At 49.1% G+C, this 18,277-nt stretch overlaps 1 protein-coding gene and 1 long non-coding RNA gene across 2 annotated transcripts in view; one reads left to right on the top strand and one right to left on the bottom strand.

Moving 5' to 3' along the window:
- The window catches only part of SHANK3 (SH3 and multiple ankyrin repeat domains 3), a 673,138-nt gene that overhangs the window by 540,468 nt on the left and 114,393 nt on the right, over positions 1-18,277 (bottom strand). Inside the window, exons 5-7 of the mRNA XM_050953559.1 lie at positions 8,817-8,968; positions 7,606-7,773; positions 6,087-6,203 (exon numbers count right to left, since the gene is read on the bottom strand). Coding sequence (XP_050809516.1) covers positions 6,087-6,203; positions 7,606-7,773; positions 8,817-8,968 — 437 coding nt within the window. The remainder of the gene's footprint in view (positions 1-6,086; positions 6,204-7,605; positions 7,774-8,816; positions 8,969-18,277) is intronic.
- LOC127051371 (uncharacterized) overlaps positions 1-18,277 on the top strand; it is a 235,455-nt gene that overhangs the window by 124,192 nt on the left and 92,986 nt on the right. The gene's annotated exons all lie outside the window — the stretch shown is intronic.

Raw genomic sequence — 18,277 nt, 5'->3', positions numbered from 1 at the left:
TAACCTGGGACACGTGGTCCTCCCAGGTCTGGCTGAAGACGCAGATGTCGTCAATATACGCCACGGCAAAACTCTCCATCCCCCTCAGTAGCTGATCCACCAGGCGCTGGAAGGTGGCCGGCGCTCCCTTGAGGCCGAAGGGCAGGGTCAAAAACTCATAGAGCCCCAGAGGGGTGATAAAGGCCGATTTCAGCCTGGCATCTGCGTCCAGCGGCACTTGCCAGTAGCCTTTGGTAAGATCCATAGTGGTGAGGTACCGTGCACCTCCCAGCTTGTCTAGGAGCTCGTCAGGCCTGGGCATAGGGTAGGCATCAGATACGGTGATGGCATTGAGCTTTCGATAGTCCACACAGAACCGGATTGACCCATCCTTCTTGGGAACCAGCACTACTGGCGAGGCCCAAGGGCTGGAAGACGGCTGGATCACCCCCAAAGCCAGCATGTCCCTGACCTCTCTTTCAAGATCCTGGGCAGTTTTACCAGTGACCCGAAAAGGGGAGCATCTTATAGGGGGGTGTGACCCCGTCTCCACCCGGTGGACAGTCAAATTAGTGCGTCCAGGCTGGTTGGAAAACAGCTGTCGGTACAGATGCAGCACCCCTCTGATCTCAGCGTGCTGGCCCGGGGTCAGTTGCTCAGAGAGGGGAATCGCCTCCAGGGGGGAACCAGCTTTTGTCCCAGGGAATAGATCCACTAAGGGGTCATCTCCCTGCCCCTCCCAATGTCCACACACGGCCAACACCACATTCCCCCTGTCATAGTATGGTTTCATCATGTTCACATGGTACACCCGACGGTGATGTGCCCGGTTTGACAGCTCCACCACATAGTTTACCTCATTCAGTTGCTTGATAACCTTGAAGGGCCCTTCCCAGGTGGCCTGGAGTTTGTTTCTCCTCACGGGGATAAGAACCATCACCTGATCCCCGGTGGCGAAGGCACGGGCTCGTGCTGTGCGGTCATACCAGACCTTCTGCCTCCTCTGGGCTCGGGCCAGATTCTCCCTGGCCAGGCCCATCAGCTCGGCCAGTCTTTCCCGGAAGGTCAGGACATACTCCACCACTGACTCTCCCTCGGGAGAGGCCTTCCCCTCCCATTCGTCCCTCATCAGGTCTAGGGGCCCCCTCACCCGCCTTCCATACAACAGTTCGAAAGGTGAAAACCCGGTAGATTCCTGGGGTACCTCCCTGTACGCAAACAGCAGGTGAGGTAAGTACTTGTCCCAATCTTGCGGATGCTGGTTCATAAATGTTTTTAGCATCATCTTCAGCGTCCCGTTGAACCTTTCTACCAGCCCGTTGGACTGGGGGTGATACGCTGAGGCCCAGTTGTGCTGGACCCCACATTTCTGCCATAAGGACCGGAGCAGGGCCGACATGAAGTTGGACCCCTGGTCCGTTAAGACCTCCTTGGGGAACCCCACCCGGCTGAAAATTGTCAGCAGCGCATCTGCCACTGTGTCTGCTTCGATAGAGGACAAGGCCACCGCCTCGGGGTAGCGAGTGGCAAAATCCACCACCACCAGGATGTATTTCTTCCCTGACCGGGTCATCTTGCTGAGAGGTCCCACTATGTCCATGGCCACCTTCTGGAAAGGTTCTTCTATGATGGGTAAAGGCCTCAAAGCCGCTTTCCCCTTGTCCCGGGCCTTCCCCACCCTCTGGCAGGGGTCACAGGATTGGCAGTACTGTCGGACATGGGTAAAGACCCCAGGCCAGTAAAAGTTCTGTAGCAGCCTCTGCCTGGTGCGCCGGATTCCCTGGTGCCCTGCGAGAGGGATGTCATGGGCCAGGTACAACAGCTTGTGACGGAACTTCTGGGGAACCACCAGCTGCCTCCCGATCCCCCATGACTCTACTTCCCCTGGGGGAGCCCATTCTCGGTACAGGAACCCCTTCTCCCACAGGAACCTCTCCTTGCAACCTCTCCTCATGGTCTGTACCGCACTAAGGTCAGCCCGGTCCCTGTGCTTCCGCAAGGAGGGATCTTTCTGCAACTCGGCCTGGAACTCAGCAGCTGGGACAGAAATGGGGACCGGCTCTCTCTTGCTGGCTGGGTCTGAGGCCGCAGCCTCTCTGCACCGTGCCCCTGGGCGTTCCCCGCTCCCTGAGTTAGGGTCCTGCACCTCAGGTCGAGTACCTTCCCCGTTTTCGGGGTGCAGTGCCATTTGCCGACTCTGACTACGAGTCACGACCAGGGCACTCTGGGTGTTACTAGGCCAGTCCTCAAGGTCCCCTCCCATTAACACGTCAGTGGGCAAATATTGGTGTACCCCCACATCTTTGGGGCCCTCCTTGGCCCCCCATTTCAGGTGTACCCTTGCCACGGGTACCTTGAATGGGGTCCCGCCCACGCCCATCAGGGTCAGGTAGGTGTCGGGCACCATCCGATCTGAGGCCACCACCTCGGGCCGGGCCAGCGTCACCTCTGCGCCCGTGTCCCAGTACCCAGTGACCTTCCTCCCATCCACTTCCAGGGAAACAATGCACTCTTTCCGGAGGGGCAGCCCCGCGCCCACCCGGTAAACCAAAAACCCGGAACTGGGAGCATCCATAGGTGGTATGTTGCCAACCCCCCTTTCCTGGGAATGTAGCCCCTCCTCCGATTGGGTTTTTACCCAGTCCACCCTCTGCGGGTTGGGTCCGCTTGGTCTGTCCCTGAGCTTGGGGCACTGGGCCCGTATGTGACCTCGTTGGCCACAGCGATAGCAGCCCATATCTCGTGGGTCCCCTTGAGTGGGTCGGAGGGACCTGCCGCTGGATGTTCCCCTTTTGGGGGGGTTCTCCATAGGCCCCCTTTGGGAGGTCCCATGTTGACTCTCTCTCTGCGTTGAGGCAGGCCTGCTCCTTCGAGACTCCTCCCTGCCATCCCCTGCCCGACTGTCCACAAATTGGTCGGCCAGCTGGCCTGCGTGCTGTGGGTTCTCCGGCTTCTGGTCCATCAACCACAGCCTCAGGTCGGACGGGCACTGCTCGTACAGGTGCTCCAGTATGAATAGGTCAAGCAGGTCCTCTTTAGTTTGGGCCCCAGCTGTCCACTTGCGGGCATACCCCTGCGCCCGGTTGACCAGTTGTAGGTATGTGACCTCACGGGTTTTACGCTGGCTCCGGAACTTTTTCCGGTACATCTCAGGAGTCAGCCCAAACTCGCGGAGCAGGGCCTGTTTGAACAGTTCATAGTCCCCTGCCTCCGCCCCTTTCAGTCGGCTGTACACCTCCACGGCTGTGGAGTCCAGTAAGGGGGTGAGAACTGCAATCCTGTCTGCAGGGTCAACCCTGTGCAGCTCGCAGGCATTCTCAAAGGCCGTCAGGAAGGTATCTATGTCCTCCCCCTCCTTACGCCGGGGCAGCAAGTGCTTATCAAAGCTCTTTGTAGGCTTGGGCCCCCCCTCACTCACCGCAGCTGGGGCCTCACTGCTCCTCAGCTGGGCCAGGTCCAGCTCATGTTTACGCTGTTTCTCCTTCTCCTCCCACTCACGCTGGCGCTGGTTCTCCTCATGTTTACGCTGGTTCTCCTCATGTTCACGCCTTTTTAACTCAAGCTCCTCCCGTCTCAGCTCCCTTTCATATTCCAGCCGCATCCGCTCCACGGATGCCGAGCGTTGCCGGGAGGATCCCCTGCTGGGGGGTGGGCTTCGCCGGGCAGATCCCCTGCTGGCCGGGGGTGTCACGGTGCCCTCGGTATACACTGGGCTCCTCCCCGCCCTTCCTCTACGCCTAGGAAGGGGGGGTCTCGGGAAGCCCTCGTCCGCCGGCTGACCACTCCCAGCGGGGACAGACACTGGTGCCTGCGCTGCATCTGCTCGGCTGCTTCCCTCAGAGACAGGGCTCCGTTCATTCATGCGGTCTCCCTCCTCCAGCTGGGCAATCAGCTGGTCCTTGGTGCGTCTCCCTGGGTGCAGCCCCCTCTGCTTGCACAGCTCTAGCAGGTCACACTTGCGCCGCTTGGCATACATCCTCCTGCTGACCACTCACAGGCCGGGGTGCTCGCCGCTCCCCACGGTTTCCAGGGGGACCCCTAGTGCACCAGCCCTTCTTGAGGTCACCACCTCTCTGCCAGGGTCGAGCTGCAGACTCCTCCGCCCCTGGGACCGCTCGCTGCAATCCCCCGGGGGACCCTGTTACTGCAAAGTCCTTCTCACTGGGCACACACTCCCAGGGGTTAACCACCCCTTCGTTTTACTGCTCCCCAGTCACTTACTGCAGGAAGCGCCGTCCACGGGGTGCAGTATCTCCCGCCGCTGCCACCAGTTGTCACGGAGTGTGGGGGAGTCCGGCCCTGCACCCCTCTTCCTGGGACCCACAGTGACTCTCAGCCAGCCAGTAAAACAGAAGGTTTATTGGACAACAGGAACACAGGTTACAGCAGAGCTTGCAGGCTCAGTCAGGACCCCTCCACCGAGTCCTTCTGGGCTTTCAGGGTGCTTGGATCCTAGCTAGGATACCCTGAATTCCGCCCACACAGCCCCAAGCCCAAACTCCAACTGCTTCCCTCCTGCCACTCCCTTCCTTTGTCCCCTTCCCGGGCAAAGGTGTTGACCTTTCCCCTCCCTTACCTAGCTCAGGTTACAGGCTCTGGCATCGTCCATCTCCTAAAGTCCTCCCCTGCTCTCCCACTCCCCACACAGACAGTCCCTACTGCATCACAGGTACCTTCTTTACATTTTGTGAAATCTGCAATGAAAGTATTCTTAAAACGTGCTGGGTCATCATCCAAGACTGCTATAATATGAAATATATGGCAGAATACAGGTAAAACAGAGCAGGGGACATACAATTCTCCCACAAGGAGTTCAGTCACAAATTTAATTAACACATTTTTTTTAAATAAGCATCATCAGCATGGAAGCATGTCTCTGGAATGGTGGCCGAAGCATGAAGGGGCATATGAATGTTTAGCATATCTGGGACGTAAATACCTTGCAATGACAGCTACAAAAGTGCCATAGAAATGCCTGTTCTCACTTTCTGGTGACATTGTAAATAAGAAGAGGGCAGCATTATCTCCTGTAAATGTAAACAAACGTGTTTGTCTTAGCGATTGGCTGAACAAGAAGTAGGACTGAGTGGACTTGTAGGCGCTGAAGTTTTACATTTTTTTGTTTTTGAATGCACTTATGTAACAAAAAAAATCTACATTTGTAAGTTGTACTTTCACGAAAAAGAGATTGCACTATGGTACTTGTATGAGGTGAATTGAAAAATACTATTTCTTTTGTTTATCATTTTTACAGTGCAAAAATTTGTAGTTAAAAATCATATACACTGATTTCAGTTACAACACAGAATACAATATACATGAAAATGTTGAAAAGCATCCAAAATATTTAATAAATTTCAATTGGTATTCTATTGTTTAACAGTGCGATTAAAACTGTGATTAATTGCATTTAATTTTTTTTATCGCGATTAAGTTTTTTGAGTTAATCGCTTGAGTTAACTGTGATTAATCGACACCTCTAGTTTCCTCACAACTTCTTGACAAACTAAAAGATTGAAACTCTGTATCATCTCTCTAGAGAATGAAGTCCCTCCAATCCTCCAAGCAGTTCACTTGCTATTCTATAGATTTTCTTTAGTTTATTGTATCTAAACCGAATATAATATTCCAGATGTGGTGACACCAGAGCTATTTAGAAAAGAACTATCCCTTCCTGCTTTACGATGGAGGCCTCTACTCCTGCCACTCTTTCGTCATTCATTTGGCATACCAGAGTTTTAACTATGAGCAATTAAGGAAGAAGATAGAATATCAGGAAACATTCCTTGGCAATGGTACATACTAGACAGTGGAATCATCTCCCCAAGGGAAGGGTTGGGAGATCTATCCCTTGGGAAATTTCAAATTAGACTGGACAACATGTAGAAACAGGTCAATCCTGCACTGGCCAAGGACAGAGAACTAAATTGGACCCAACAGCTCGTTTCCAGCTCAGGGTTTAGGAATAACATCAAGAGGATATATCCAAGCCTATGTATTCTCTACCCACATGTCCCCTCCCTGTTGGTCTGTATGCCCCCTGCCCTGGTGACTACAGTCATATCCCCCTGTTATCATGCCCATGTGCCTCATGACTTTCTCCTCACCTGATTATACAGAGCGCAGATATGGAGCGCCGTGTTTCCTGAGGCGTTCTGTGAAGTCATGTCGGCTCCATAGAAGAGAAGATGCTCCAGGTGCTGCACATGGCCATAGCGACACGCCTGCTCAAAAAGGAACAGAGAAACAATGACACAGAGAAAAAGAGAAAGACGATAAGAAAGAACAAGAACGTTTTGGACCCATTCACACAGATTTGAAAGTAATTTGGAAATGGCTTGTGAATACAGCCACATGGGAGGGTACGGAACAAGCCAGGCCAAGCAAATCATAACTATTCTGTTCTCAAACACCTTTCAGACTTTAACAGCTGCCTTTCACCCTGCAGCGAAAGTCAGACCCATCCTCCTGTTGTCTTATCTTCACTAAACAATTATATTACAGAATCATAGAATCGAAGGAACCTCGAGATGTCATCTAGTCCAGTTCCTTGCATGTCATGGCAGGACTATTATCTAGACCCTCCCTGACAGGTGTTTATCTAATCTGCTTTTAAAAACTTCTAATGATGGAGATTCCACAACCTCTCTAGGCAATTTATTCCTAATGTCCACCTAAACCTTCTTGCTACAGTTTAAGCCCATTGCTTCTTGTCCTATTCTCAGAGGTTAACAAGAACAATTTTTCTCCCTCCTCCTTTTAACAACCTTTCATGTACTTGAAAACTGTTATGTTCCCCCCTCAGTCTTCTCTTCTCCAGACTAAACAAACCCAATTCTTTCAATCTTCCTTCATAAGTCACGTTTTCTAGACATTCAATCATTTTTGTTGCTCTTCTCTGGATTTTCTCCAACATGTTCACATCTTTCCTGAAATATGGCACCCAGAACTGGACACTATACTCCATCTGAGGCCTAATCAGTATGCAGCAGAGCAGAAGACTTACTTCTCATGTTTTGTTTCAAGACACAAGAAGTAATTAGTCAATACAGAGATGCATAGAGAACTTACATCGAGGTAGAACATGTCCTTGAGGAGTCATGTTAACCAACAGAAAACTGACCACAACTTTGTAGCCAGTGTGGCCAATGTTGCATCAGCTGCTCCTAGGTAAACCTCATCTACTTTAACAGTGTAATTTCCTAGTGAAAACAAGCCCTAAGATACAGAAGGGGAAGGACGATGACAGGAAGCCAGAATCTCTAGGTTACTGAGTAGTTTCTCACTTCTAGCTCTGGTCTATATAGTGATTCCAGACTGAGTGTCACAAGGGGCAACTGCAAAGAGCTGCAATGAAGAACACACGATGGAGGCATCTCTGTATTGACTAATGCAGTAAAAAGCATCTTGTTTCTCATGCTAGCAATAGGTGTCCTGGCTGTCAGAAATGCTTGAGTATGGGAAGAATTCTTATTTGGGGAAAACTCAATCCACTGACAACAGAAAAGCATTTATTGTGAGGGTGCCTAAACCATAACCTATTTTAAGAATACATTCACATGGACAACCATAAAATATAAGGCTCTAATCTAAGTGGCTTCCATCATGCCACTCTTCTAGACTCACCTGGTGGATTTCTTGCCAGCCATTCTCATCTACACAGCCCACCTTGGCATAGTCATGAAGCAGAAGCTCACAGCAGTATGGGTCCCCTCCAACCATGGCACTGTGGTACAAAGGAGTTAATCCTCGGCTGTCCTTGTAATCGGGGGAGGCACCCAGGTCTAACAGTGTCTGCAGGAAGAGTGCAAGATTCACTAGGGATTTCTCTGGGGTCTGAATGTTATAAAGATCAAGAACAACCAGGGGCGGCTCCAGGCCCCAGCACGCCAAGCATGTGCTTGGGCCAGCAAGCCTGAGGGGACACTCTGCCGGGGGGTCAGACTGGGAAGAGGAGATCTGGGGCACTCCTGTCCCTTCCACTTTCCTACTACTCCCAAGATGTATGCTGCCCTCTCCTTAAGTTACTCTGCTTTCCAGCCGTCCCCCTCTCCTCCTTTGTTTATGGTCTAGGTAGAACCTAAGCTCTCTGCAGCCAGGATGTTGTCTTCAGACCTCTCTGGAACACATAGTGCACAGCTGTTCATAACTAATTGTAAGCTGATTAAGTGAGCTCTGGGATGGAGTGAGTCCTGCACTCTGCTACGGCTAGAGACATCTATCCCCTCCCTTCCCCTGCAGGTTTTGTACTGTGATGTTCTCAGCGGTGGCTCTAGGCATATTGCTGCCCCAAGCACGGCAGGCAGGCTGCCTTCGGTGGCTTGCCTGCGGAGGGTCCGCTGGTTCCGCGGCTTTGGACGACCTCCCGCACAGTCCTCCGAAGCCGCAGGACCAGCGGATCCTCCGCAGGCAAGCCACCGAAGGCAGCCTGCCTGCCGTGCTTGGGGCAGCAATATGCCTAGAGCCACCGCTGAGAACATCACAGTACAAAACCTGCAGGGGAAGGGAGGGGATAGATGTCTCTAGCCGTAGCAGAGTGCAGGACTCACTCCATCCCAGAGCTCACTTAATCAGCTTACAATTAGTTATGAACAGCTGTGCACTATGTGTTCCAGAGAGGTCTGAAGACAACATCCTGGCTGCAGAGAGCTTAGGTTCTACCTAGACCATAAACAAAGGAGGAGAGGGGGACGGCTGGAAAGCAGAGTAACTTAAGGAGAGGGCAGCATACATCTTGGGAGTAGTAGGAAAGTGGAAGGGATAGGAGTCCCTTCCCCGTCTGACTCCTTCAGGGCCAGGTGGCCCTCCTAGCACATATCGCCTTCCCAAGGACTCACCATCAGGGCAATGTGGTTCCGGCACCGGATGGCCTTATGAAGAGCTGTCATTCCCTCTCGAGTCCTGAAATCCAGATGTGCTCCTCCATTCTTCAGCGCTTTGATCACCTCGGCACTGTGCTCCAGCTGGGCTGCCATTGTCAGAGGGCATTCTGAAGCACCCACGCACCCAGGAAAAAGAAGAGGAACGTCTGAGAAACATAATGAAATACTTTTCTCCTCAGTTCCCTGTAGCTGACCACAGGTGTTGCCTGGGCAGTTCGGTAGAAGTGCCTCATGCCCATTCCTTCACCCCAATGGTATCTAGTAGTTGTTTGCATCACTTTCCCTTTTAATGAGCTGTCTCCCTTCGAGTTCAGTCATATTCCCTCATCCCAGCTCTGCATGATGCTATATAACCCCTGCTTCTCCAGGGAGACAGCAAAGGGACACTTCACCTCCTCTCCTAGCCCAGCGGTGGACAGCAGCAGCTGCACTGTTTGAAGATCCCTTGACAGTAGGAAGCTGAACTAGGATCTGATTTAAAACTCATCATCAGTTTCTGGACCCAAACACCCAGATTTTGGTGAGGCTGGGAGTCCTGAACAGCAGAAAGTGGAAGAGAAGGGCTGGGAGTGAGAGGGTGAGGCAGGGGTGAGGAGCAGTTACAGGGTTGGCTGGAATGTTGCAGGATGTGGGTTACCTGCCGCACCCATTATAGCAAAAGAGATAACATTGGATATAGAGAGGAAATAGATTCTCTCTCCTATGGTTTTAAGACACTTAACACAATGTGCATAGTGGTATTCAGTTTTCTGTGCTGAAGTCCCAGCTATATACCAGTGGGAACTGGTACACGGGTGCGACCACATCAAAAAGGCCAAATCAGAACACGACAATCAGCATCCACAGACAGAAACATAGAAACATAGACTTTAAGGTCAGAAGGGACCATTATGCTCACCTAATCTGACCTGCTGCACAACACAGGCCACAGAATCTCACCCATCCACTTCTATAACAAACCCCTAACCTATGTCTGAATTACTGAAGTCCTCAAATTGTGGTTTGAAGACCTCAAGTTGCAGAGAATCCTCCAGCAAGCGACCCGTGCCCCATGCTGCAGAGGAAGGTGAAAAGCCTCCAGGGCCTCTGCCAATCTGCCCTGGAGGAAAATTCTTTCCCGACCCCAAATATGGCGATCAGTTAAACCCTGAGCATGTGGGCAAGACTCACCAGCCAGCAGCCAGGAAAGAATTCTCTATAGTAACTCAGATCCCAACCCATCTAACTTCCCATCACAGACCACTGGGCATACTTACCTGCTGATAATCAAAGATCAATTGTTAAATTAATTGCCATAATTAGGCTATCCCATCATACCATCCCCTCCATAAACTTATTAAGCTTAGTCTTAAAGCCAGATATGTCTTTTGCCCACACTGCTCCCCTTGGAAGGCTGTTCCAGAACTTAACTCCTCTAATGGTTAGAAACCTTCATCTAATTTCAAGTCTAAACTTCCTAGTGTCCAGTTTATATCCATTTGTTCTTGTGTCCACATTGGTACTAAGCTTAAATAATTCCTCTTCTTCCCTGATATTAATCCCTCTGATATATTTATACTGAGCAATCATATCCCCCCTCAACCTTCTTTTGGTTAGGCTAAACAAGCCAAGCTCTTTGAGTCTCCTTTCATAAGGCAGGTTTTCCATTCTTCGGATCATCCTAGCAGGCCGTCTCTGAACCTGTTCCAGTTTGAATTCATCCTTCTTAAACATGGGAGACCAGAACTGCACACAGTATTCCAGGTGAGGTCTCACCAGCGCCTTACATAACGGTACTAACATCTCCTTATCTTTGCTGGAAATACCTCGCCTGATGCATCCTAAAACTGCATTAGCTTTTTTAATGGCCATATCACATTGGCGGCTCATAGTCATCCTGTGATCAACCAATATTCTGAGGTCCTTCTCCTCCTCTGTTACTTTCAACTGATGTGTCCCCAATTTATAACTAAAATTCTTGTTATTAATCCCTAAATGCATGACCTTGCACTTTTCACTATTAAATTTCATTCTATTACTATTACTCCAGTTTACAAGGTCATCCAGATCTTCCTGTATGATATCCCAGTCCTTCTCTGTGCTAGCAATACCTCCCAGCTTTGTGTCATCTGCAAACTTTATTAGCACATTTCTGCTTTTTGTGCCAAGGTCAGTAATAAAAAGGTTACTATACATACTCTTAGATTCCAAGATCTGTTGTATTAATGTAGATGGAATATATGGGCCCAAAGAGAAAAAGATGTTAACAACCCTGGCCTGGTCTACACTACGCGTTTATACCAAATTTAGCAGTGTTAAACCAAATTAATCCTGCACCCGTCCACACAACGAAGCCCTTTATTTGGATATAAAGGGCTCTTAATGTTGATATGTGTACTCCTCCCCGACGAGGGGAGTAGCGCTCAAATCGGTATTGCCATTTCAGATTAGGGTTAGTGTGGCCGCAATTCAACGGTATTGGCCTCCGGGAGCTATCCCACAGTGCACCACTGTGACTGCTCTGGACAGCAATCTGGAGTCGGATGCACTGGCCAGGTAGACAGGAAAAGCCTCGCAAAATTTTGCATTTAATTTCCTGTTTGCCCAGTGTGGAGCGCTGATCAGCACAGGTGACCAAGCAGAGCTCATCAACACAGGTAACTATGCAGTCTGAGAATCGAAAAAGAGCTCCAGCATGGACCGCACGGGAGGTACTGGATCTGATCGTTATATGGGGAGAGGATTCCGTGCTAACAGAACTCCGTTCCAAAAGAATAAATGAAAAAACATTTGAAAAAATTTCCAAGGCTATGATGGAGAAAGGTCACACCAGGGACTCAGTACAGTGCAGAGTGAAAGTTAAGGAGCTCAGACAAGCCTACTAGAAAACTAAAGAAGCAAACGGAAGGTCCGGGGCAGGGCTGCAAACATGCCGCTTCTATGCTGAGCTGCATGCAATTCTAGGGGGGTCCACCACCAGTACCCCACCCATCTGTGTATTACCAGGTGGGGGTAATCTTAGCCGCGTCTGAGGATTCTGCAGACGGGGAAGATGAGGAGGAGGAAGAGGAGGACGAGCTTGCAGAGAGCACACAGCACTCTGTTCTCCCCAACAGCCAGGAGCTTTCTCTCAGCCTGACAGAAGTACCCTCCCAGCCCTCCCAAGCCACTATCCCAGACAATGAAGCCATGGAAGGGACCTCTGGTGAGTGCACCTCTGTAAATATAAAACAAGGTTTAAAAGCAAGCGCTTTTTAATGATTAATTTGCCCTGAGGACTAGGGATGCATTCGCGGCCAGTACAGTTACTGGAAAAGTCTGTTAACATGTCTGGGGATGGAGCGGAAATCCTCCAGGGACATCTCCATGAAGCACTCCTGGAGGTACTCCAAAAGCCTTTGCAGAAGATTTCTGGGCAGGGCAGCCTTATTCGGTCCTCCATGGTAGGACACTTGACCACGTCATGCATGTAGCAAGTAATCTGGTATCATTGCATGACAAAGCCTAGCTACGTATGGTCCCGGTGATTGCTGGCATTCAAGCAACATCCGTTCTTTATCTCGCTGTGTTATCCTCAGGAGAGTGATATCGTTCAAGGTAACCTGGCTGAAATACAGGAATTTAATTAAGGGGACAGAGATGGTTGGGCTGTTTGCCTGTGGCTTAAAAGAAATCCTTCCCTGCAGTTAGCCAAACAGGGGGAGACGGGGGTGACTGGCACTGAGCTTTTTCGCGTTTGGCTAGCTAGGATCTTCCCTGCTACCAGCCACGTGGTGGGGGGAGGGGTAAAGCAATCATCCCAGAGAATTGGATGGGGGCGGTTCTGATGCTGCACATTAAAAGGAAAGAAGCAGCACTCAATGGGCTTTCCTTGCTATTTGGGAAAGGAGGGCGCTGGATATATGAAGGCTGCAGAAGCCGAAAGACAATGGCTTACCATGGCTGCATGCAAGCCGAATTCTGCTGCCCGGACCTGCGTCTGTGATCTCTAACACCAAAGCCGCAGGCACTCAATATTAAGATGCAAAATGCAACCTTGTACTGAGATCACACGTGCTATGTAATGTGAATAGTGTTGTTCACCGAGAAAGAGTATAACCATTGATCTGTAAAATGTATCTTTTTAAATACTTCTCTCTCTTTTTTCCCTCCCTCCTGCAGCTGCAAATTTTTCAAGTCTCCCTCCTCCGTCCCAAAGGCTATCTCAGATAAGGTGGTGGAAAAAAAAGACGCGAGAGGAAATGTTCTCAGAAATCATGGAAGTGACCCACAATGAAAGAGCTTATCTGAATGCATGGTATCAAAGTACAAGAAAGATGCCAGTGACCGTGAGGACAGGAAGGACAAATGTGAGGAGAGGAGAGATGCTCAAGATGAGAAGTGGAGGCAGGAAGATCAGAGGTGTTGGCAGGAAGATCAGCGGTGGCAGGATGCAACTCTGGGGCTGCTGCGTGATCAAACTGACATGCTCCGGTGTCTGGTGGAGCTTCAGGAACGGCAGCAGGATCACAGAGTGCTGCTGCAGCCCCTCTATAACCACCCTCCCCCCTCACCATGTTCCTTAGCCTCCTCACCCAGCAGACAAGTAAGAACGCATGCGGGGAGGATCTGTGCACTCGCTCATTCCACCCCAGTGGACAGCCCAATCAATAGGCTGTCATTATTTTGAAATTTTTTTAGTGGCCTTTTCCTTCCCTCCTATCCTCCTCCCAAACCCCACCTGGGCTACCTTGACAGTTCTCTCCCTCTTTTTATAATTAATTAATAAAGAATACATGATTTTTAAACGAGAGTGACTTTATTTCCTTAGAAAGCAAGCGGTAATCGAAGGGCGAGGGTGGGTGGCTTACAGGGAATGAGTCAATAAAGGGGGGTTTCATCAAGGAGAAACAAACACAACAGTCACACCGTACCCTGGCCCGTGATGAAACTGGTTTTCAAAGCTTCTCTGATGTGCACCGCTTCCTGGTGTGCTCTTCTAATCGCCCTGGTGTCTGTCTGCACGTAATCAGTGGCCAGGTGATTTGCCTCAACCTCCCACCCCGTCATAAAGGTCTCCCCCTTACTCTCACACAGACTGTGGAGCACACAGCAAGCAGCAATAACAAAGGGGACATTGGTTTGGCTGAGGTCTGAGCAAGTCAGTAATGTGCACCAGCGCACCTTTAAACAGCCAAATGCACATTCTACCACCATTCTGCACTTGTTCAGCCTGTAGTTAAACAAATCCTGACTACTGTCCAGGCTGCCTGTGTATGGCGTCATAAGCCATGGCATCAAGGGGTAGGCTGGGTCCCCAAGGATAACTACAGGCATTTCCACATCCCCAACTGTTATTTTCTGGTCTGAGAAGTAATTCCCTTGCTGCAGCTGTTTAAACAGAGTAGTGTTCCTGAAGACGCGAGCATCATGAACCCTTCCCGGTCATCCCACGTGGATGTTGGTGAAACGTCCCTTGTGATCCACCAGTGCTTGCAGAACCATGGAAAAGTACCCCTTCCAGTTTATGTACTGGGTGCCCTGGTGCTCCGGTGCCAAGATAGGGATATGGGTTCCATCTATCGCCCCACCACAGTTAGGGAATCCCATTGCAGCAAAGCCATCCACTATGACCTGCACATTTCCCAGAGTAACTACCTTTCGTAGCAGCAGCTTAATGACTGCTTTGGCTATTTGCATCACAGCAACCCCCACAGTAGATTGGCCCATTCCAAATTGATTCCCAACTGACCGGTAGCTGTCTGGCATTGCAAGCTTCCAGAGGGTTATCGCCACTCGCTTCTCAACTGTGAGCGCTTCTCTCATCTTGGTATTCTGGCGTTTCAGGGCAGGGGAAAGCAAGTCACAAAGTTCCATGAAAGTGCCCTTACGCATGCAAAAGTTTCGCAGCTACCGGGAATCGTCCCACACCTGCAACACTATGCGGTGCCACCAGTCTATGCTTGTTTCCCAGGCTCAAAATCGGTGTTCAATGGCTAGAACCTGCCCCATTACCAGCATGATCTCCAAAGCGCAGGGGCCCGCGGTTTGAGAGAATTCTATATCCATGTCCTCATCACTCTCGTCGTCGCGCTGCTGTAGCTGCCTCCTCCTCGCCTGGTTTTGCAGGTCCTGGTTCCGCACAGACTGCACGAGAATGCGTGAGGTGTTTACTACGTCTATGATTGCTGTCTTGAGCTGAGCAGGCTCCATGCTTGCTGTGCTATGGTATCTGCACAGTTCACTCAGGAAAAAAGGCATGAAACGGTTGTCTGCTACTTGCACGGAGGGAAAGTGAGGCTGTACCCAGAACAACCAGCGACAATGTTTTTGCCCCATCAGGCACTCGGATCTCAACCCAGAATTCCAATGGGCGGGGGAGACTGCAGGAACTATGGGATAGCTATGGAATAGCTACCCACAATGCAACGCTCCGGAAATCGACACTAGCCTCGGTACATGGATGCACACCGCCGAATTAATGTGCTTAGTGTGGCCGCGTGCACTCAACTTTATACAATCTATTTTAAAAAACCAGTTTCTGTAAAATCGGAATAATCCCATAGTATAGACATACCCCGTTACTGCCCAAAGTTCGAGGTCTAGCATATAGAAACTTAAGCCTGCTTAGTACCATGGCAAGCAAAACTTTAAACATCTTTTTAAAACTTTTTATTAAAGATACAGAAAAAGAAGGAAAAACATTAAAACATATGAAATATAAAGTGATTAAATAAGGCTTTTGTTTTAACAACATCTTTTGTTCCCATTGGCTGGAACACACACACACTGAATCTGACAGTTATTCAGGTGGTGTTGGTAGTCCATCGCTGACAATGATGATGATATTGTCTCACTTCTCATCTGTGGCTACGCATATGACTCCAAAGTCCGAACCCTGATGCACAGAGTTGGCCACACTGAGGGCATGGGAAGTCTATATCTATGATGTTTGATGATGCAGTTCTGTGGCGCCTTTCACATGCAGCATAGAGATGATTTCCTCAGTCCTGCTCAAACCTGTGGCATGCTGATTTTGTCATGGACCGTCAAGTGAGTCCAGCTCTGAGCCATTTGCTCCAGTACTTTAAGACTGATGCCAGCCCACTGTATGCCAGCTCTTCATGTTATCTGTAAAGCTCTTATACAGATGACCCTCCTTTCTTTTGCCCTTCCTCAGCTCCCCACACAGGGTCTGTTTTGGGAGATGGTGGTCTTCCATTCTGATAACGTGTTCGGTCCACCTAAGTTGTGCTCTCAGTAGCATTTCCTCAATTCTGGTTGTGTTTGCTCTTTCAAGGATCTTAATATTCATCACTCTATCCTGCCAGTAAATGGTCATTACCGAGCGGAAGAAATTGCACAAGTTGTTTAATGCACTGTCTATAAAGAATCCATGACTCAGATCCATACAGAGAAGTGTTAGAACCACTGCACTGTAGATCTTCAGTTTGGTGGCGAGATGAATGTTGTGTTAGGTAAGGACTTTTGTTTGGAGTCGGCCAAGGGCCTGGCTGGCTTTACAAATTCTTGAGGAAATTTCCTTATCAAGGGAATCATCACTCAAGATGGTGCTGCCCAAATACTTGAACTGATCCACATTTTTCAGCTGTGTGCCTTGGATGAAGATGGCTGGTACCGGGGCATTGGAATGAGATGCTGGCTGGAAAAAGATCTGTGTCTTTCCAAGAGTGATAGTGAGGCCAAACAGTGGGGATGCTTCAGATGGTATTAAAAATGGTCATAACCATCTTCCTTGGGGAAAAAAGAAGAATTAGTTGAGATGGGCTGGAGTTGCTGTCATTGCCATTGTTAAAGGCCGATCCCAATTCCTAAAGACAGAACAAGACAAAAACACACAAAAGGAGAGAAAACACAGCTTCTATCTTTGGCGTTGACTCTCACTCACAACCACCTCACTAATGGAGAAACTCAGGCCAAGCACATGATCCTATCAGCCATTCCAAGACCTGGCAAACTTTACCCACTATCAGGCTGTTTAGTGCACTGCATCTGGCTGCCTCTTTCTGGTTACAGGCTCACTGCAGTGCTGCAAACTACACAGAAGGCAAAAGGGAGGCATAGAAAGAGAAAAACAAGGTGGGGAAGGAAAACACACAGAATGTGGGGGAAGCAGATTGGGGGAGGAGGAGAAGACAAAGTCACGCCTGGGATTCAATGAAAGCCAGTGAAGGTGGCAATGGCATCTGGGTCCCTCGCTCTAGCCAGGTCTGATCAGGACATCTCCGGATAAGGAGGATAAAGGCCCAGCAATGTAACAGTAGATCCCATGGCCCCAGGAGACTGTGGGGGTGGCAGCCATAACGGTGAAGCTCACTCCTTCCTGTTCCCTCATCTTTTAGTTAGCCAGAGTTACAGTTGTTTCTTTTCTTGATTTTGATTTTCTCCGAAGTCTTTTCTCTTAGGACTCCAAAGGGAGTGACGGGAGGAACAGCCCATCCCCTCATTATTTTGTTCACCAATTAGATCTAATTTCTGAAACACCAATTTTGGTTCATTAATTTTCAGTCACACACTTTTCTTGTTTACCAGGCATCACCTTAACACAGGTCTTTAGTTATTTCAGTAGGCCTTTTTTGTTTGTACTAATTAAGTTTTTTCTGTCTCCTTTTTACACTTTTTCCCCATCAACTTTTGTTGTTATAGATTAGTGTGACATTTTGTGAACTTTCACTCACTGTTTACAGTTGAGCTTACAATTGTGATAACTGGGCCTACAAATTTACCCTAATAGCACCAGTTAGTTAATCTTTATTTTTTAAGTATTTCTTTACATAAGTTTTTACATGTTGGAATATTTTCACTGAATGAAGTGTTATGTGCATAAAACTATATGTGCTGAGCTATTTCCAGCCAATAAAGGTTTATGGGCATCTTCTTCTTCTTTTATCCTTGTCACTAACTAGATATTTTATCAGAACTATGCACAAGCAATGGCTCTTCCATCGCTGCAGCAAGGTCCTCCTTCATACAGGTCTCCCCAAAGAGTCGGCAAAAGAGCAGGTGGTCCATGATCTGCACCGCACTCACATATATTTGTGTCATTAAACTAGCCCATTTGATCATATTAGTCTTTGATCAATCAGTTTGCTCACACAGGTGGTTCAGGCATTGTCGCATTGATCAGTCTGTGTTGTCCCCTATGGGAAGGTCTTTCTCGGGTTCCACGTCTATTTCAGTGCGTTCGACTGCACATAGTCTTTAATTCCATAACCTCAGTTGTACCTTTCCAGCTGTCGTATCCAAAGGCATAACACTGGTTATAAAATTCTTTCACAATTTAAGGAGTTTGATTACTCCTATATGACCATATAATGGATGCCTTAGATCTTCCACCTGACATGATCTTTCCCTTTGGCTTGCTACCTTCCCCCTGAGATCAAGTGGTGCAATGCCAGACAGTAAGTACAGGTTATCCTTTGGTGCTGGCTTTAGAT

The sequence above is a fragment of the Gopherus flavomarginatus genome, chromosome 1 (genome assembly GCF_025201925.1).
Source record: "Gopherus flavomarginatus isolate rGopFla2 chromosome 1, rGopFla2.mat.asm, whole genome shotgun sequence".
NCBI classification, from domain to species: Eukaryota; Metazoa; Chordata; order Testudines; family Testudinidae; genus Gopherus; species Gopherus flavomarginatus.
This window is presented reverse-complemented; position numbering and strand designations above follow the sequence as displayed.